This window comes from Bacillus rossius, chromosome 14 (genome assembly GCF_032445375.1).
Source record: "Bacillus rossius redtenbacheri isolate Brsri chromosome 14, Brsri_v3, whole genome shotgun sequence".
Taxonomy (NCBI): Eukaryota; Metazoa; Arthropoda; class Insecta; order Phasmatodea; family Bacillidae; genus Bacillus; species Bacillus rossius.
Window position 1 is genome coordinate 42365212 of NC_086341.1, and position 22386 is coordinate 42387597.

General features: G+C 43.3%; 1 protein-coding gene across 1 annotated transcript; it reads left to right on the forward strand.

Moving 5' to 3' along the window:
• Window positions 1-1803: 1803 nt before the first annotated feature.
• On the forward strand, window positions 1804-21590 carry LOC134538786 (glutathione hydrolase-like YwrD proenzyme). Its single transcript, XM_063380278.1, has 10 exons — window positions 1804-1903; window positions 2484-2637; window positions 4445-4598; window positions 6309-6509; window positions 8579-8819; window positions 12990-13161; window positions 15737-15902; window positions 16516-16686; window positions 18126-18208; window positions 19971-21590. Exons 1-10 carry the CDS (start codon window positions 1804-1806, stop codon window positions 20212-20214), a joined length of 1686 nt encoding a protein of 561 aa, XP_063236348.1. The 3' UTR covers window positions 20215-21590.
• The last annotated feature ends 796 nt before the right edge of the window (window positions 21591-22386 follow it).

Consider the following 22386-nt stretch of genomic DNA (forward strand, 5'->3'; position numbering starts at 1 on the left):
CATTCCCCAAGGACCCTTAAATGTCTTAGAATTTCACCTGGGATCACATAAAACTCCCTAATAAACATTACTATCCCATGGAAATTAAAAACAATAAAAAAATACTTTGTATTGTGTGTATAATATTTTGTTTTGAACTCTGGCAGTGAAGCAATGTTTCTCTCATGCACTTTGTAAGTTTTTCACAATGGTATTTTAGCTCTTTAAATACTCTTTGTGCCTGTGTTTCTTGTGGTAATAATGAAATGGATGTTTTTTTTTTCGGGTAGTAATAATAATTTCACTTGTAAACTACGAGTAAAAAAAATTATTTATATTAAAGAGTCCTTAAAAACTACTTATTTTTATTTATGTGAAAAATTATGAACTATGGATTCTTATTTTTCAGTCGTGACTGCTATACGCTAATGATCACTCTCTCTATCGGTACTCATTTTAACTTGGTATTCCCAATAGGTGTGCATGTAATATTTGAATGTTATCTTTAATCCACAATATAGTTTTCATAACTCTATTTAGCAATAAGTACAAATTTTTCAAAATGAACATCTCTATATAAAGCCCAGATCATTTTTGAAAGAAAATACCAGATTTGGTGTCACACTCACCGTGACACAGGCGCTATACGAGGAGAGAGTGCAGTGCAGCCCAGACAGGTAACAAACACACCACACCACTTCTTCCTCTTCCTCCCCTGTCTGTCACAGCCGTGAAGTCCCTGACGCTTGTCCGAATGTGGCTCCAACAGCATCTCTGCATCTGCAGCAGCGTGTGGCACATTTCAACAGCCGGAAGGTGCACGTTGATGATTATGTTTCGCAGCCTTGGCAGTTAGTCCCTATCCAGGAAAGCCACAGAAGTTTTGTGTAGCTTATTGACCAGTGCTCTCTCCAACTTGGCAAACATGTAATTGATATGTACAGGACGATAGGGAACAACAGGGCGTAAATTTTAGTGGGTGTTAGGGAATGCCTAAAACAAGCAAATCTTTTCTAAGGAACCCACGTCCGAAAAAGAAACACTGCAGTTACAAGTAACGTGCTTAATTGGATCTGGAGGACTTCAGGTGACTACATCGCTGCCTGCTTCCCACTGCGCTGTGATCGTGCATCTTCTCAGCCGGTGGAGTATTCCGTTGAAGCCCGCCAAATTCAAATTAGCGTGCCACTGTTCGCACCGGTAACTTTGCAGGGTTTCATTTTCGGACATATATTCCTTTACAAAAAGGGTATTTTTTTCCTTCTATTCCACCAATTAAATAAATGCCCCACGATTTGATATCATGTAAATATAGGCATATGCTAGTAGTAAGAAGCAGGGAACACAAGTACATCATCGCTTAAGAATAAACACTGCCTTGTGATATATTAAACAAAAAATTCTATCTTACAATTGGTGCTATTAAGAATCTCTACTGATTAAAAGTGTTAAATATAAGACAAAAACAACTTTTTGTGTTTTCAGTTAACTGAGGTTTTTTTTTTTATCTCTCTTGAAAAATTTGCTCTTTGTCACATAGGCTGCGTTGTCTCTTAAACGACGATATGTGACGTTGGTCTGTGAACTGCTTGTGAAAGCATACGTGGGCAGCAAGATAACACAGGATGGCGATGCAGGCCGCGGCAGACGGGCGGGGGCTGGGGTCGTGGGCGGCCGTTGATAGGAGGAGGCCAGGCGGGGGCGGGAGGTTGCTTTGTTCGCGGTGCTGCACCTTGCACCCGAGCGACAGCAGGCGGCGGAGAGATAAGAACCGAGGGTCGGCGACCTGTTAGAGACGCAGTAGCATCCAGGTCGCCGCACAGCATGGACCAGCTCGCCCGCTTCGCGTCCCGCCGAGCGCCGGGCCTGTTCCGACATGGCTGCGTGTCATCCAACCAGCCGCTCGCTTCGCGCGCCGGCCTCGGTTCGTACGTGCGGCCATGAGTGCAGTGTCCACGGGCGTCTCTTGATGGGGGGCACATTACCCTCCAGTATTTTCAACTACATCCAGTAGTTTTATTTATACTATTTTAATGTTAATTTAATACATGTATTTACACTTACAGTATTTACAGTGGTGTGTGGTCTGTTAGCCTTACTCTGTGTCTGTATCACATCACTACTCTATGGTATGTATGTTGCGGTGTGCGGTCTGTCTGCCTTTACTCTATGTCAATCTTAAAAAACGTATCTATGATTGAATTCTGCGGTGTGCGGTCTGTCTGCCTTTACTCTATGCCAATATGACAAAACGTATCTATAATTCAACGCTGCGGTGTGCAGTCTGTCTTGCCTCTATTCTATGTCTATAACACATTACGACTCTGTGGTTGAACGTTGCTGTGTGCGGTCTGTCTCGCCAATACTCTACATTTTTATCATGTCACGACTATGTCATTGGATGCCACGGTGTGCTGTCCGGCCCTGACTATGTCTACATGACTTCACGACTCTGTCGTTGGACGCTGCGATGTGCTGACCGGCCCTGACTATGGTGCTCGCAGACGTGCTGCAGAGGGGTGGCAACGCGGCTGACGCGGCTGTGGCGGCGGCAGCTGTCATGGCGGTGACTGAGCCGGCCAGCACGGGCCTGGGGGGCGACGCCTTCTGCATCTTCTACGACGCCGCCGCCGGGGCGATGAAGGGCCTGAACGGCAGGTAGGCTCCGCCCACGATTGCTTCTCCTCTTCTCTTCCCTTCTTGTCAATGAGGGAAACCCTGAATAATGGTTTCATAAAGGGCGTAACTGTGCTTCTATAAACCAATAATTCCAGAAATATTTAATTAGGACTTATACAAACTAGGCTGAATACAGCTTATAAACAACACTTTCAGTAATGGATAAAAGTGAGTTAAACACAAAATTACAATATTTTGTCCAAAAGAGTATGGGAATTTAGTTATCTATAAAGTGGTTTAAAGCCTATTTTTAAATATGGATAATTAAGTGAATTACTGAGAGACTTTGCAATACACAGCTTCAGAAGCTGTGATGAATCCGGTCATCTGGGTTGATATAATGAAACGTGGGTCAACAGCTACAGCAAAAATTACAAAATTACGATTGTTGACTGGTTTAATTTCGAGGTGGCGAACTTCTATACAGAGGAGTTAAATAAACAGATGCAGCATTCCGAAACGTGTTTGGAACTGAAATGCGATTATATAAAAATGTAATGTAGGTCTGTAGTAAAATAAAGCTGTCAATAAAAACCTTTTCTCACGAGTTTATTGTTTTAATAACCAAACGGAGCTCTCGTAATTAGTTTTAAAAATCCAGCTTCGTTAAATAAAAAGTTCACATCTTAATGGTGTGCCTGAAGTTAGTACTGGCTGATATTTACGAATAATTTTTTTTTGTGAGAACATAACTGGTGTTAGTATTGAATTATTAGCGGGGATGAGTGCACCTGTAGTGTGCTGTCGGCAGACACAATGTTGTGGTATTTCAGTGTTAAAAGTTAAAAAATAAAAAAATCAAAGGTTTAAAGCTGTTGAAACCAATATGGCGTCTTCATATTCTTGTCTCTCCCCCTTGAGGGCAAGTGCGGATAAGGTTTGCAACGAATAATCGACAGGTCAGAAACATGCCTTAAGTCTCGTCATTTTGACTTATGGCAGTTTTCCGTTATGGTACTTTTCTGCATTTTTCGAAGAGGCCAGACAGAATGCTTACATTATGGTAGTTTCCCAGTATGGCAGACTTTTCCACGCCCTGCCTTACGTCAATGGACATCACGTGACACGGCGTGTGAGGCCAGTGGCCATGCAGGGCTGCCAGCCAGCTCCGAACTGGCATCGTGGTCTGGTCTCTTGTGTTCGTAACATTATTCGTTTCCATTTTATGCACACGACCTGTCTCCCATTCACACGACCACCCTATGCGCCATTGTGAATCAGTGGGTTGGAAAACATGGGGGTCCAATCTTGTGCGCACGACCTATTGTTACTGTTATTTTTTCAATTGTAAATCCAGCCTAACATCTTAGCTCTCGGTATGCGGCATTTGGTAGGAGTAATGTCGTGAATACGGAACAGAAATGTGTAAAAACCATGGTGATGCTATCTGTGGACGAAAGTTCGCACAGGCAGTGTTTTAGTGAAGTTCTTCGTTGGAAATCAAGTCCAAAGCTGGGGTTTCGTATTTCTTCTACCCATAAAGCATGTAAGCTTGCGGGCAAGGTCATATGTCTTGAATTAGACTTTCCGTACAAGCTAGACACATCAAGCATAATTCAAGCCTTCTCTGAACTATGAACCATTGCTGCAAGCATGCATGCTTGCCATGGCAAGCTTGCTGCAAGATGGTCACGTGTAAAATAGTAAGCTTGAACCAGGCTTACCAGTGCAAGCTTGATCCAAGCCAATGCGGGAAGTGTCTTGCACGTGACTCTGTGCCACTGCAACTGTTGCCCGGGGACGCAGGGACCAGCAGGAGCCGAGTGTGTGCTGGTGTGACCGACAGCGGCAGGTCGCCGGCTGCGCTGACGGCAGAGCTGCTGGCTTCCCGGGGCTTCAGCGAGCACCACCCACTGCCGGAGCGACATCCGCTCACGGCGATGGTGCCCGGCACCGCGGCCGCCTGGGCCGACACCGTCCAGCAGTTCGGCTCGGGCAAGGCGAGTCGTCCTGGGGTCTGTCCCACGCTGTTACCACATCGCAAGTCCTGGCATAGCGGACGCGCCAGAGATTTCACGTGGACTGCTTGTTAAAGTTTAAAACATCCACCGCCGATTTTTTAAAAGTGTGGACACTATGGCACTGCTATAGTCTGGCTGCATGCACGACGGTAAACAGAATGGATAAGTCATTCTTGGTAATGGCCCAACAAATGGTATGTTGCACCATTCACATGGCAGACTGGAACAACTAAGGCCAACTTCTACCCAGGGTATGCCTGGATAGAACAGAAGATCAAAGTAGTGCTCCTAGTGTAGGTACCCTAACGTATTCATATCTAGGGGGAGGTAGTGAGGCTAGGCCGTGCTTTCCCCAGAATAACTTATTACCACAACACACTGTCCAGCTTGTCGACGTCAAAATACTTCATTTGCAATCACAGTCAGTTTTAGTACTTTTTAAAATTATATTATTTATTTATTTCATAAGATCATCAAATATAGCGTGTCCATAAAAGAATGTCCCAGTTTCAATGGCATACTATACCAGTTTAATTTAGACTATTTACAACAAATCATACATCAAATTGAAGGTGAACTATAAGCTAAGATATCTTACAAATGTTCAAAATGTGAACTTTTAGTTACACGGCACACATCCCAACTAAAGTCTAATTCTTCCCACACTTTGGTTGACATGTCCGGAGTAATGTTTGCAATAGCCTCTGCAATTCTGTGTCTCAACTCTGGAAAATAATTAAATAACAGCGGAACATACACGCAATCTTTTATAAAGCCCCAAAGGAAAAAAAAAAATACACGGCGTTATGTCAGGTTAACGTGGAGACCAGCGAAAAAGAGCTCTGTAGTCTCAACCACTACGACAAATCTAGCAGTCAGGGACTTCAACGTTCAACCATTCTCGTACAAAGAGATTCCTATGGGGAGGGGCACCATCCTGTTGCCAAATAAAATTTACAGGTTCACCCACTAATAATTATGCTCAGGAGTCGCCATTTTGCGTAGGTAGCACTGCAAGAGAAAAACAACAAAGCAGTACTCGCGCATGCGCATAACTAAAAATGTATATTCTACCCATGCTATGATCTCGAAGCATTATATATTTACACACACATACATTAGCTGATGTCCGGCATGCGCTCCAATGCCTCAATATTTTTTTGTAATTTTTTTGTAGGTACACATATACAAAGCATCTATTTCTCTATGTATATATCTATCTACATAAATATCTACCTCTATCTCTCAATGTATATCTATATCTCACCTCTATATACCTAAATTATATAGCTCCTCTATATACCTACCTAAACCTTATCTATATATGTCAATCTATAGCAATGCAAAAAATAAAATAAAAAATATTTATCTATGAGTTTACCTATCTTTTCCTGTCATAGGTATGGGATAGGATCATATATAAAAACATGCTCTTAATCAAATGCAACTTTGTATAAAATTTCAAAGCTATCGGAAATTTAAGATTTTGAACAAACGAACATTTGCATTTTAATTTATAGAGACAAAATTAATATTTTGTAACCTTAAAATGCAATCTCACTGGTTGCCATCTGTTACGTTTCCGTGCCTTGCAGAAGCAGCACAGTCCCGGGAGACCCGTGCCGCTGTGTGACGGGCCTCGCACAGGGGACACAGGAGGCTGATTGGCGGGGGTTTGGTGTGCGACAGTTCTCCCTGGCGGAGCTGCTGGCCGCGGCGGTGGAGCTGGCGACCAACGGCTGGGCCGTGACGCCCGTCAGCGCGGACCAATGGCAGGGCTCGCTGAAGCTGCTGTCCGAGCACCGCCGCGGTTCGGAGCTGCTGCTGGACGGGAGAGCCCCTCGCATAGCCGAGGTCATGACCTTACCCACCATGGCCGCCTCCCTCAAGGTCAGTCCCGGCAACACCACGCCGGCTCCGGGGATCAGCGAAATGGTTATTTGCCAATACCAGTTATGGTGTCAATCTAATAACTGGTTATTTAACTTTTATCAGTTATTGGGCATGGAGGTCTGTTCTACAAACTCTTTGAACTAATTCAATGGTGTGCCTACGAACAGAGTAATGATTTTTTTTGGCCTCCAACCATTGTTTTTTCCACTCCTTGCAGTTCTGGTTGTTCGTATTAAAAATGATTTTAGACAAACGTTTTTTGTATTACTCCTACGAGTTATAATGAATTCAGACAGATGTGCTATTCATCATACAGGAAGAAGCAATGAGTAAAAGTGGTGGCTCAAATGTTAGCCGGCTAAAGAAACACGTGGAATTCGTATAAGAAAGATAATGTTAACTAGTGGCTGAATTTAGCTATGGACTTGAGCCGGAGAAAGACCCGAACTCTTGGACCACATTGGAACCAAACGAAAAGGAGGTTCAGTGGTCAAGAATACCAATAAAGAGAACAAGAATCAGGGATCGTTAAAACAAGGGGAAAAAAATTAAATAAAAAGTCAAACTATAGGCGAAAGGAGTAAAATTTCCCACTTACTATTCTGGGGGTAGAATTATGAAAATCGCTCCCTCTGGAGATGCACTAACGCTTGCGGGAGCCACAAACGAGTCATACTAAAAGATTACCTAGTAAAAAAAATAACACGAATATCAACCCAGAAATAAATAAGCTAGGGATCACTCCCAGACTCCATGGGATCACATCCCTTAAGTAAGTCGACCAGTTGCCGCGAGACTGATTCGCGAAAGGGGTCGCGGGTGAGAAGCACCGGAAATAAACTACCAAGGTGATGGCAGAAGGACGAATCCCTTGTCCCTTGGGCTCATTTAGTTAAAACTCGCGCTAGGAGCCTGGAGGCCTAGGAAGTGGGGGAACTGGTCTCTGATTGGTTGGAGGTTGTGGTCGAAAGATAGCTCTGACGAGCAGCGGGACACAGGCAAAAAAGACGCAGGGTTGATTCTCAAAAATCTTGCAAGGTGATGGGGTGGAAAGTAGCTGACTCCCATAAGCCTGGCGCTTATGGGCCCAACTGGGCTGCACTCTGTCGGGCTAAAAGGGACAGAGAAAGAGGTGCGGCGTTGGCCGCTAAAGGCCTCGATAGTCGCCGAACTAAATTATAGTAGTTGGTGTCTCCGCTACGAGATGGCGAAGGCAGACCTTTCACCGAGCAGCGAGATGTCCTTAGTTTCAGCCCGCCGATACGAGGTTAAGGCCCGGTCAGTGCTCTCGGTGAAGTTCATGTAATTAATGGCTGGAGGATGGAAAGGGGAGGTATCTGCTGTCCTAATGGTAAGTGGACTTGAGCAGAGCCCAGAACGCGCCCAGCAGGTCGGAAAACTTAGAAAGGACCGTGACAAGAGTTGCTCACTTCAGGCCAGCTCTCGGAACGGAGCTGCCCTGGAGGCACGCCCTGCATCTCTCCTCACTGGCAGCTAACTTCGAAGAAGGCATCGTGAAGATTCTTTCACGATATGATCGTTTTGGCGATCATGTAGAAAAATCAGTAAGACCCTGCTGAACGTTTGGTAGGAAAATTTTTATGTTATGTAAATTTGTTTTTGTTTTTATAGCCCAGTACCTGGATGACTAAGCTTTGCTCGTTTTTTTTTTCTTTTCTAAAACCATCCGTACTAGCTGGGTAAAATAATGGGTGAGTAAATGGCTCGACTCGCTTATCAACATTATTTAAAGATACAATGTTTTTATTGCGCTGGTGAACAATCATTTCATTTTCTGGAAAGCTTTGATCAGCATTTAGTGTTGCTTAACAACGCCATCTACTGGAGTAGCTTTAGTGTTGTTATTATTCGCCAATAGATGTCAGGAAGAGTCATTTATGTTTAAGCTGATTAGCGATAAAGTTGATTATTGAAAACACGGATGAAACGACATTTTCTAAAAACGAATCCTAGCTAGGTCGATTTATCGCCCCCGAAACCTCCTGGATAAAAGATCGGAGGTTGAAAACAAAAAAGCAACCCTGGTGCTACAACGGTGATTGCAGGAGCTGGGCGAGAAGGGCGGCAAGCAGTTCTACGTCGGCCGGGTGGGGCAGGCCATCGTGGACGAGGTGCAGCACTACGGCGGGGTGCTGGGCATGGAGGACATGGCCCGGCATGCTAGCGTGCTGGCCTCGCCGATCAGCGCCACCTACAAGCACGTCACCGTGTGGGAGATGCCGCCCAACGGCCTGGGCGTCACCACGCTGCTGGCGCTCAACATCCTCGAGGGCTTCTCTCTGGCGGGTAAAAAAAATAACACGAATATCAACCCAGAAATAAATAAGCTAGGGATCACTCCCGGACTCCATGGAATCACATCCCTTAAGTGAGTCGACCAGTTGCCGCGAGACTGATTCGTGAAAGGGGTCGCGGGTGAGAAGCACCGGAAATAAACTACCAAGGTGATGGCAAAAGGACGAATCCCTTGTCCCTTGGGCTCCATTTAGTTAAAACTCGCGCTAGGAGCCCGGAGGCCTAGGAAGTGGGGGAACTGGTCCCGTCCTCTGGTGGCAGCGGCATTCCAACCTGCACGCCCCGTTCCAGATCATTATTATATGTTTGAAGTGAAACGTCTTTGGGCGCGATGGGAGTAAAAATTATTTTATTTTTTTTATTTTTCCTAACCTAAATAATAAACTAAGTGTATTGGGAGGGGTCCGGGCTAGGGAAAGACTCTTAAGTGCATCTCAGGCCGAAGCCTATACGCTCTAAACATGCAGGGTTTAAGCCATGCTAGAGAGGGAGCATGCATCATGTGCAAGGAGGGGGATTGGCCAGCCATGGCAGCGATTGGCGCCATGACTAACTCCCCTCACTGACTATCCTAGACTATAAACTAGATAAGTTGGGTCCAGGTAAAAACCTGCATAGACACAGGGAAAACCCTGGGCACAAACATGCGGGATGCCAAATTTCATGCATTAATTACAAGCAGGTTGATTACAGGAATCAGAAGGATGGATCTGGAAGAAGAGTTGGACAGAGTAGAAAGACTACTAAGCAAATGGGCGGGAGCTTGGACATTTTGTCCGCATTTAGTTTGGTGGCACTGGTTTTTTCGGGGGCGACTTTAGTCGTTTCCCGCCAGGCTGCCAGCCAGCCCAGAGTAATTTTTTTTCCTAACCTAACTAATAACTAAGTGTATTTGGGAGGGGTCTGGGTAGGGAAGACTCTAAGTGCGTCTCAGGCCGAAGCCTATACGCTCTTAACATGCAGGTTATGAACCATGCAGGAGAGGAAAGAATCAATTATTTAATTTTTTTTAGGATTTAAAATCATAAAATTTCTGATGATTCTAAAAAGGCCAGATAAAATTAATGTTTTTTTTTCTGGAAGAAATTATATCACGTAACATCCAGTAAAATTTTCTTTAAAGCTAAAAAGTTACTATTTTATATTCATTTAGTTTTCTTTATCCATACTCCAAAAATAACTGTTAAAAATGCAACTTTACCAGCTAATTATGAAAAAGTATGCGATATAAATATTTTCCTTTTTGTGAAAGTTCAGCCATTAAAGAAGTCAGCTAGTTTAACCATTAGGAATTTAAATATAAAATAATGTCCTGGAACGGGACATTCACTCTTAAAAGTGTATTTATTTACCTTCTCTTTCCAATGCACAATATGTGCCATTAGCACTTTCCTTGCTTCGGTCTGCTCTGTTGCCAGACACACGCCACAGAGCGTAGAATTTTCAGACACAAATTCTTAATATAATGAAAATTTGTTCAAAGTATCGGAAAAATTATACTGGGTAAAGTAAAATTTGGAACGAGAACTGTAGAAATACAATTTCCGGGTGTATTTCATCAAGAGCATCATTTGATGATAATAATAATTTGTATTGCATTTTTTTATCTGCTACTGTACTGTGTACAAATGTGTTAAAATGGCCTTTTTAAGTGACTGTACAAACATATATGTTATGGACAATGCTAGGAAAAGAAGTAAACCTAGGTAATTGTGTCCGCCATCTTGGATTGTGACATTACGGCAGTCTTCTGGGATGACCTTGACCTTTAAAATTTGCAAAAATTGCTAAAAATGACTCCAAAATTTGCCCAAACTTCGACTAAATCCACAAAAATTAACAGTTATAGGAAGAATCTGTGAATTTTGGCCAAATATTGAAGGTTAATGGTCAAGCTCATCCAAAATATCCGCCGTAACGTCACAATCAAAGATGGCGGACCCCGGCACTGGCACCTCCAGCCAGAAGCCAGGGCCAGAAAATACATTGGTATACTAGGTACTATACTGTTATAACATACATAGTTGTCGTAGTCCCGGATATCACCCCCATGATGCGGATTGCATCGTATTCTCAGGGAGGGTTCAGGCCTAGTGGTGGGGGAAATTAACACTATCCGAGCTACAATGATGTTTCGACAGTTTGACCACAAGTATTTATTGAGCCCTTCGCGTAATCTAGGTACATGGGCAATCCGTGGCACAACACCCGTCCCTCCGCGGAGTGAGGCTCGGCTGCACGTGTTTGGGGGTGGGCAGGCGCCAAGTGCGGACTGCACCCCCTGGTTCCGTGTGCGCTTGATGAACTGTCTCTGCCCCTTCCCTATGATAGCGAGAAATCAATTAAATTGGAACGCCGTCGCCAGCGACGTGAAGTCCGTCCCGTTGCGGCACGCACGTGTCCGCCGATGCGCGCAATGTCCCGCCTCAACAAAACCAACAAAATACTTATACACAATTAAATTATTTACAATGGCGACCGACAGCGTAACACACGTGATCACGAGATTCCCGATTCTCCGGACCCAATCTCACCAGTCGTGGCTATCGTCTCACTGCGACACTCGTCTCCATACGACCGCCTCGCTCAGCCGCCAGATGACTACTCCGTCGTTGCCCTGCGACTCCCGTCCCCAGACACGTCTGCCCTGTCCGGCCGCCAGACTCCGACTCCCCTCTCCTGCCTTGCGGCTGCCTCTCCGCCCGACCTCCCCCCCACTCCGCGACACGTGCAGCGCTCGGAGAGATTCCTGGTGTTGGCCTCGGCTTCGTCGCCCAGTGAAAGCAATTAAAATAAATGTCACATAATATTTAGAAAGACATATAACAATAATGAAATTACAAAAATTACGGAAAAATAATACATGACCCATTATTACATATAAAAGTACGTTCTTAATATACAAATTAAATTGTCACACTGCACGGGCAGAGGTGGTTCAGGAGTTGGCGCAGCATAACGGACCTTATGAGCAGGTGAGACACTTTGGTCGATGCCATAGTGTTAAATTTTACTGTTACTTTATTAAATTTTATTGTTACTTTATTACCTACAATTAATTTAAAATCAATGTTAATATTAACGTTTTACGTATTAATGATTGTTTTAAAAGGTTTGATCCATTTCTAAAGTCAATAATCTCAATGAAAGTTATCCGAGCTCCTTATTGTTATGCAGTTAATATAACTATTTTATGTAAATATTTTACTATCGCTATTTCAATAGTTGGAATTCAATTAAAATTCATAATTTTAATCTTTTGTTTCCTTTGTTTATTGACTTTTTTATCATTGTCATGAGTTCATCATATTTTATGCCTGTGTTGTCTTTTTTTGTGACTGTCTCTGTGTACTATTATGTGTTCATTGTGTAATATTTTATATAACTTTAAATGCCTACCTATTAAAAATCATGACTGTTGGCAGGCAATTTAATAATATTAATAATAATAATAAACAAAACATATACATAAAAAAAATCTCAAAAAATTAGTTCACCTGCCCCTACCAACATTATAAAGGTCCTATCACAATGTTAAATGTTGCTTCCAACTACGTCCATTATGTTATGTCAAATAAAGTTGGAGAGTTATGACGTCACCGGAAACGTCACTATGTTCATTATGTTTCTGCATTTTTTAATATTGTGAACATGAACAAATTTTTTTCACAGTAATGTACATTACGGTACATAATAAAATAAATTTTAAGAGATTTATTTTTTTAACTTATAGAAACATAATACAATGTGTACGCATACAAATGTTTCACATACGACATTTATATTAACATTATTTTAATTATTAAAATTTTTTTAACCTCTTTGATGGCCACATGCTATTCATAATTTTAAAGAATCGTTGAGACTGAAAACATTGTCATTTCCGTTTACGCTAGGCACGATTTTGATTGGCCGATCGCATCCAACATCCAACTTGTTTTAGAACCCGTCATGTATGAAAAATATTTGACGATAAATCGAGTGAGCCAACTTGTCAAACAAACACGGCTGCGCTATTGATGGTCTCGGTGACGTCGTACTGGAAGGTGTAGGAAGTGTGGCGGGGCACTCAGGCCGGGCGCGGGCAGTGACTCGGGGCAGTGACTCGGAGCAGTGACTCGGAGCAGTGACTCGGAGCAGTGACTCGGGGCTGTGTCGCAGGCATGGACCGCTCGGGCGCGGAGTACCTCCACCTGCTGATAGAGGCGCTGAAGCTGAGCTTCGCCGACTCGCTGCACTACGTGGCGGACCCGGCGTGCGGAGAAGTGCCGGTGGCGGCGCTGCTCAGCAAGGACTACGCCGCGGCACGGCGCTCGCTCATATCCGCGGACAAGTGAGCCCGAGCAACAAGCCAACAATAACCACTCTGGCGACACTAGCGACACTGGCAACACTCGCAACCCTGGTGACACTGACCACAATGACAACACTGGCAACAATAACAACACTGGCAACAATGACAACACTGGAAACAATGACAATGCTGGCACAACAATGACAATGCTGGCACAACAATAGCAACACTGGCAACAATGCCAACACTGGAAATAATGACAACACTGGAAACACTTGCAACAATGACAACACTGTAAACAATGACAACACTGGGAACAATGACAACACTGGGAACACTAGCAACAATGACAACACTGTAAACAATGACAATGCTGGCAACACTGGAAAAACTAGCAACAATGACAACACTGTAAACAATGACAATGCTGGCAACAATGGTAACTCTGGAAAAACTATAAATAATGAAAACACTGTAAACAATGACAATGCTAGCAACACTGGCAACAATGACAACACTGTAAACAATGACAACACTGTAAACAATGACTATGTTGGAAACAATGAAAACACTGGCAACACGCGGAATGTTCAGAAATCACTTTTTTCAGAGTACCGGCACAACGCAAAATATTGCATACTATAATATATATTTTTTTTTTGGGAAATTCAACTCAAATATTCATGTAAAATTACAGATATTTGTGAACTTATATATTTACATGAAAACAACTGTATAATTACAGTAATACTGGGTTTGGTTTCTTACCCAGACTTTAATTATTTGTTTTGTCACAATAGTTTTCTAGTATTAACTGCGCACATAATAAGCATGATAAAACAAAATAAAGTCCAATTATTTATATATTAGATTATCTTTCCCATGGTTTAAAAAAAATGAAACATAAAAATAAAATATAAAATCATGCACCAATTTTCATAAGGAATACTTAGTATTATTTCGAAAAACGTATTTCGTATATACAAAAATACCCAAACCCAAGTGTTGTTTCAAAGTTACAATATCTTTTTTTGTAGTATTACAAACAATTTCCTGACAACTGGTTCCCAAAGGAATCTTTTGTAATAAACGTATTTTTTTCTGTGCAATGCAAGTATTATTCAAATTCAAACCTTTTTCGCATTTTGGCTTGCATTTCTGACGGCCATATTTGAAGATGAGTGTTCCGAAAATGTTTAAACAAGCAGATGTAATGTATAGCGAAGCCCACAGTGTTTTTTTTAATTGTATAAATAATGTTTAAGTGTGTTAAACTTTGATACAGTGATAGAAAATAACCTTTTACATTAAAATACATTAAAGATGCAGGTTTGACTTTGGTGATGTCTTATGGCTTGCCTGCTTTATCGGCTGTGACTTTCTTGAGTTGGTTGCGTGTTGCGTTGTTGCGTCTTTGTGTTCCTGGTGTAGATTATAAACCCATCCCGAGTCCCTGTGCAGTGGGTGAAGCCTGTGTGAAGGGAAGGGAAGTATTTACATCACATTAAAAACTTATTATGTTATAAAATAATTAAATAATAATTATTGATGGGTAGAAACACAATTTTCTCGAATCCGTGAATCCGAATTTCAAATTCTCATCCCAAGCAGTACATAGAATATACTCCTCGAATTCAAATCTAGGTATCAAGGGTCCCAAATAAAATAATTAGAAAAACATTAGCTATGATGTTAAAACATTTAACACTTTAAATGTTTTATTCATGAAATAAGTTTCCATAATCAATATATATATTATAATTTTATATATACAATCACATGTTAAAAATTAAATATCTCGGGGAATGGTAACAGACTAGGCACGTAGAAAAAAATTGACCTGGTAAACTTCAGAGGTTAAAAGTGAATTTTTTTTTTAATTTACATTATTTCCTCTAATATTTTTTTCTTTATAATGGTTTTCCTCTACTATATAATCCTTCGAATATGAAATGTTTGATGGTATTTGAATATTTTAAGATTTTATTGACCCACCCCTAATGTATACATGCACTCATACATAGTTACACACTTCCAAACAAAGTGTTGATCTGACTGTTGCTTGCGATTCATTACGCTCCTAACAAATAATTGGATAAAAAAATACAAAATTTCCAATGGCATATGACAGTGGATAAAAATATTTGTGCAAGATCTTTTAAACAAAATTTTTTATATTTATGATATTTTAGCAGATAGTTGATCAACGATAAGTACACAAAACCACAACATCCGCCATGGCATATTGTACTAAGGAACCATTTATACGTTTTTCTGAGAAATCTTTTAAAACCAAAATCAGTTTGGCTGAACCGGGATCAGAATCCTAATCCCAGGGAATGTGAGTCCATTGATTACTTAAAATGGTTTATAAAATAGTATAAAATATAATTGTATTCCCACACTTGTCAATAATATCGTAAGAACACCCCAAAAATTATATTTTACTAACAATAACAAACCTAGGTCCACAATAGATTACTACGCACCTATTGGTGAATTATCTTGTTCCCAACAGCACCTAGTTATTACCAAACCAATATATTTGAATGTTGAGCATTGAACGGTTGCACGACTGCGCATGTGCCCGCTAGTTATCGTGCCTTCCTCGCAGGGCGAACAACTACCCCGTCCACGGGAATCCAGAGATAAAAGACGGCGGGGACACCATCTACCTGTGCGCGGTGGACAAAGACGGCAACGCCTGCAGCTTCATCAACAGCAACTATATGGAGTTCGGAACGGGCATCGTGCCACAGAACTGCGGCTTTGCCGTGCACGTAAGAGTCCGACTCCTGCTACTGTTGTCACGTCAGCCAGGAGTCTGCATCATCTGATACCTACGACCCTTCTCTGCATTTATTAATGCTTCTGTTCAGGGGGATTTCCCTTGTTTTCTTTAATTTCTCCAACATAACCTGTTTTCTCTTAGGCATTTTGCGATCAGTGGCTCTAAACCAAAAGTTAGTGACTTTATAGTTATCCCACTCAGTGCTACTCACAAGCCTCTTAAAAGTTTATCACTTCCGGAGTCAGAGCTCTCACTGGCTGCAATTCGACGCTTCTCACCACAGCTCATTACGTCATCACTGCGAATGTTAACCGGGCGTGAGTCACACGTTATGACCACAAACACAAATCTGCTCTACTCACATATATGTTTACTTCAACTCTGTCTCTGTAGCTTTTATAGTTTCCAGGTTTTTAGCAGTGTCGAATCCTCAGCCGAAGTTACACCCAACCTGAGATTACAGATATTCATGTTCCTGTCGGAATTTCGTGTGAAAATGATGTAGTGGTTAAACCGGTACCCCTCCTTCACAAACTCCCGGCTTCGGTCCTGAATCGCCGTGTATCGTGCAAGGAAGTGACGAGGCCATTGCATCTGCGCAGAACCGAGGAGCGCTGTTCAGCCTGGACCCCAAGTCTGCCAACTGCGTGGGACCCTCGAAGCGCTGCCAGCACACCATCATACCGTCCATGGTGACCCGCACCAGCGACGGGGCGCTGCTGGCCTGCTACGGCATCATGGGGGGCTTCATGCAGCCGCAGGCTCAAGTGCAGGTGAGACCAGAGATTATTGGAGCATCAGCCGTCAGACGTGGAGCGGTGTTTTCCTCTCATTTTATCTGGTTTTCACATACCAATATGGCGGACGTTTGATTGTAGTTGTATCAGCTGTTCTATATTGATATCATTTTGCTACATAGGGTTTTATGTGTTGAAATGTGCCGGGCTCCAAATCGCGGGGTTTGTGTTCACATAAAGAGTAAAACTTCCCCCCCTCACCTTGGTTGTGATGTCACCACATGGCGTGGAGGTGGAAAGTCAGAAAAAATACCCAAGGGTGTTTTAGTGATCAGTAATCTATGCTAATGGTGAAATAGATTTGGTCACATGGGTAAGATGGTTATTATTCATGAACACGACAAAGATGCTGGTCCCGTTGCGAACACGGCCTGTCACAAGTCAGAGCCAGGGCTCGACACTATGCATTTGTTCAGTTGATGGGAGGACATTAAGCTGCTAATCCTGATTACAGAACCTTAGTCCACATTGAGTTAAAAGTCTCCATTTGCAGGGTACATTACACATCACAATAATAAGTATCACCCTAAAAACCGAGCGTCTGTTTATGTGGGTGGCCATTCGGGTGTGATGTGGCTGGGCCTAGTCACACTCTTATCGGCAGGATTATACAAAGTATGTCTGGGTTACCATTACCAATCCTAAGTGGAGTGAAGCAGTAAAATAGTGCTGAGACTCAAGTCCATTTTACGGTGAGACCCGGGGCACCACCCATGCCCGGGTGGCGATTAATGTAAATGATGTTAAAAAAAACCCTCAGGTGTACGATTGATTACTAATATACTGCCGACATCTGAAGACGACCGGAAAGATTAGCTGTGGAGTCAAAGACTGAGGTTTTGGTTAATTTGAAATATTGCAGTCGGTTAACAAAGCCCATCGATTCGGATTCGCATCAAGTCTCGATGCTGGTAGTGGTAGAACTAAGCGAGCCCCTGAATGTCTTTGCGTGAAAAAAACATACTGATCATAGCTTGATTGAGGTCATGTTGCGTAAAAGTAATCGAATATCTGGCACATCCTTTGCGTTAATTGATAGTGAAGTTATATTGCTGAAAATAATTAAGCCCTTGGCCTGTGCGATCGTCATCATATTGCACTGCACAGGGTGCATTTGGCACACACCTCGTTGCGCATTTGCCTCGGTAAGGTGGCGATGAAGTCTGACAGCGTGTAGGAGTAGATGAAGCAGTGACGGGTGTCGTCGTCAACACCTAAAAATTAATTTCAGTGTGCTGCACACATGTCGTTAAGACGTGTGCTCAACCACCTAAAGAAAATTATATAGTATTGGCTCGCAGGTTCACAAACAAAAACGTAACAGAACCAAGGAAAAAAATCCGGTGCCCGCTTAACTGACCGCAACACCCGTGACTGATGCCAAAAAAAAAAAAAAAAATCTTCCACTGTTGCAGGTCGTGCTGGGGATGGTTGATTTCGGTTTGGATCCGCAGCAAGCACTGGACACCCCTCGTTTCAAGATCAATGTGACCAACAGGTAATTAGCTCAGAGGAAGTAGAAATAGAAGTGAAGGGATTAGGAAAAAACATTCAGATTCAGCAAGACATCTTTCCATGAGTACACCGTGTAACCTATCTGGTTTTTCCACAAAAAAAAAAAAAAAAAAGCCAACCAACAATTGATAAAGTAATCAAGCAGATCACTAATTAGATAATGTAGCATTTGGCTTCGAATTATTGCCACTGTACCGAAAAAGAAATAAATACTGTACATTATTGGAGTGATGGTACATAAAATGGATAAAACCAAGGGTGGGTGGTATCAGATATGCCACCGCAGTCATTTCTGTGAAACATCTTATGCGCTTCCCAATGAGATGCATGGTAGAGGGGTGTACAGGTAAGTATTGAAATGAATGAATCCAAATGACATACACATATTAAGTGTATTTATTGTGGAAATACTGTTTAACTGGGTAAACAATGCACAATGTAAGCTAGACAAGTGATTCTATCTAACCGTCGCAGGGAAGTGTGTATCATGTGGAGGTATATTTCGTAGATGTCCCCTATGTCTGCCAAGTAAAGTGTTTATCATGTCGAAAGATTTTGTTTCTAGTCGCAGCACTTGTCCTCCTTGGGCAGGGGCAAGAGCACACGAGTCTCGCACATCGACCAGAACAGAATGTCGAAGCGACAGCACTCCGCCCCACGCTTGTAACAGGCGGAAGAGTGCGCATGAGCTTGGTTGGTGATCAAACTCTCATCTGTCAGATCTTGCTCTTCCACGCTGAAAATGTCGGTGAGCATTTTCATCGTGTCAGGAATGTTTTCGGACAGCATTTCGCGTGGGTCGTTGGCCAGCCATAACAGAATGCGAATGTGTGGGCTTCCGCGGTGTTGGAACTCAATCCGCAGGAAGAAATCGGAGCACGCGGTACTTTCCCGAAGGGATTGTACGGCCTCTCGCTGCACAGAATCGGCATGAGACAAGTGACCAGTCTGTGAAATTAAATGCAGCAAGTCACAGGGTCCTCTGCCACTAGGTATGCGCATTTGTCAAATATATCCGATTCTGTTATGTCAGGCCCGAAGAGCTCATGATCGCCACTCAGTCACCGCACTCTCACGATCCAGTTGAATTCTGCGTCGCGCCACTTTTGGAGGGGAAGGGGGGGTTGTCTCTCACTCTCTTCGCCGATGTCGCAATTCCCTCCGCACGCGGACCACTCGGAACTACGGAACTGTCGTGGAACTCGCTCGGAACTCCCGCGCGAAGACCGGCGTCGCCTTTTTAATGCTAATAGGCCATCTTTCCAGAACCGACGCCCGAACTGTCCAGAAAGGCGGCGTTCATTCACGCCACTCCGCACGGCGGCCTGCGGAATTCCCACGGCCGCTCAGCGATAGATAATGGCGCCAAGGAAGGATGATACGATGCACGGGGAGGGGGTAGTGATGACCCTTGTAATCCGGCCAAGCACGCGTGGCACGCCTTACGTCAGTGGGCGGCACGTGACACGGCGCGTGATGCCAGTGGCCGTGCAAGGACGCCAGCCAGCTCCGAACCTGCGTTGTTGATGTTTGGTATCCCCCAAAGTCCCACGCTGGCTGCAACCTGTGTTGTTTATGTTTAGTACCTAGCAAAGTCCTGCGCTGTTTTGATTCAACCCCGAGATTTTCCAAACATAAAAAAACCGATAAAAATGAAATTGAGCTGGAAACAAAACCACAAAAAGCTTGCCAGTGTTCGTACGTGCGTGCAGTGACGTCGCCCCTGACGATACGCGTGTCCGCAGCCAGCCGTGGGGCGTGTCCCTGGAGGCGGAGGTCCCGGGGGCCGTGGCGAAGGCGCTGGCGGCCAAGGGACACGCCGTCTCGTGGCCGGTGGCGGGGTACGACCGCGCCGTGTTCGGCCGCGGGCACGTGATCACGCGGGGGGCCTGGTTCGCGAGCGGCAGCCGGCGAGACGTGGACGGGGACAGCCCCGTGTGGTGGGCGGCCGCCGACCCCCGCTGCGACGGCTTCCCCTACGGCTACTGACGTCTCCTCACGTCCATCGACCGTTCAAAATATTTTTATTGTAACTAACACACAATTCAGTACAAACTGTAAATACCCTTATATCATCAGTATTATTTTTATATTTTCAGTCTCTTTGACTACTTACATTTGTGGCAGCATATATCATTCATTGAAGTAAAAAGTTATGGAATTGGTGTGCATTACAACAGTTTTTGTTGTGTTAATAATCAAAGTCAGAATGAAAAACGACCCCCTACTTTCCTTTCCTATATGGACAGAAATGACACTTTCAGGCTAATATGTTTTTTTAAAATCTTAGCTTAAAAATACTCACTTCACGATGGCAATTTTTTTTACGAATCTTACTTTCCTTTCAAGCTACAGACTGATGTTGTACCTACTGTGATAAAAGAAGCCAAGTGTTCACCCCGCCAGTACTAGTCACCGCTGGCGAAACGCACCCTCGCATCACGTCTGCACGAGCCAAGATGGTGATTGTGTCCGCAACTAAGTAAGTGCTCCGTGCCGTGTGTTAGGCACCTGTATGAGTGTATTTAATTCCCGTAAGAATTTATGTGAAGTCATAATATTCACAAAAGAAAGTGCGTCGTTAAGTATGCGTGTGACCCCTTAGAGAGTACCTGGTTTGATGAACGCCTTAATATCTTTTGTGGCCCCAGGCCAGATTTAATACGCAGTGCTCACCGAGTGTATTTAATAATATATAAATAGTCTGGCTCCAGGTAACTGAGTAGCCCACAAGCGACGAACAGTCTCTGGTTTGACTGGTGTTTTTCAAGTAAAAAATTACTACGTAGATAATATGCACATATTTAGACCTTCTGTCAGTCGTTTCCCACGTGGGTAATTTAACTAAGTTAATTGTAAGATGTTTAGACGTTACTTTTTACGTAAAACATTTACTAGTGCTTCATGGATGTGGTGTGCGAGGGCGCTGTTCCTCCCCTCTTCCGTCTCTCCCCTCTGGTGGCAGTCTTCAGGAGTACGCGGTACAAGGCGGACGTGACCGTCACGTGTGGAAGCTGCAACACTTACATCACTGAGTTCTGTGTGCTGGTCAATCTGATTAATCAACCTAAACCTTCGGTACTTAATTCACCACGAATGCCTGGACCAGTTTTCGGTGTAGGGCATGACCCTTCCACCGTAACTTCTCCATCGCCACGCGACTGCACCGTGGAGTTTTAAAGAGAGTACAGGGCCGACTGATTCGGATCGCAATCTTTCTATAGCGGGACGTCCCCAAGAGGTCGTAGACGAGTAACTTGAAATGCAACATGTGTTAACAGTGTGTCCAGTATAATTTGTAGCATACCCACTCAGGGATATTACCTGTACCTCGGCTTGTGTGAATAAAATCACTCCCGCCAAAACATTTGTTTTATTCAGTAGTTCTCAGCCAAACATCCTTAGGAATCAACTACCTATACGGAGAAGGGAGCGCTCAAGGATGTCGTTAGTTGGTAAGGTCTTCACCAACAGGTGCAGCCACCGAGCTTGGTGAGCCACACTGGGGCCGGCGCCACACACCAACCCTTGGGTTAGAAGTCCGGGCTTAACAGGCACCCTCCTGGACCAAGCTCATATTTAAATTATTGTAAATTACTCCCGTGTCCCTAAGTTCAACCCGGTTTTCAGTCATGGGACCGCCCGGTGGTGGCAAAAGAAAACTTTCAGCATTTACAAGTTTAGGATACATTTATTTGTCCCACAGATGTTTCTCGCAAAGCTAAACAAACATTCTCAGAGCATTTATAACTGGGGCAGATACATGCGTTTCTTTGATAGCGTCTATAGTGACCATAGACAATGTGTCATCATATTTATATAGTATGCAAAATATTTATTCCACACGACAGTGTAAGATGTAGGCAATATCATAATATTTAAGCAGGAAAAATTATTAAGGCTTGCTTAAATACTCTAAAACCCTCCTTGCAAGACAAACTAATCTGCGATCACCTAACTTCAACTCAGCTCTACCACATTCTTATCATCCAACACTCATTCAAGCATCCGTCCGGTCAGCCTTGTTACCATTCAATTACAATGGTTTAGAAAAGTAGCAATTACAAAAACGAATAAATTATAGTACCTAGGAGTTTACAAGAGTTTCAGGCCAACTCTAAAGCAAGATATCATAAAAACAAATCAGGTCATCTATTAAAA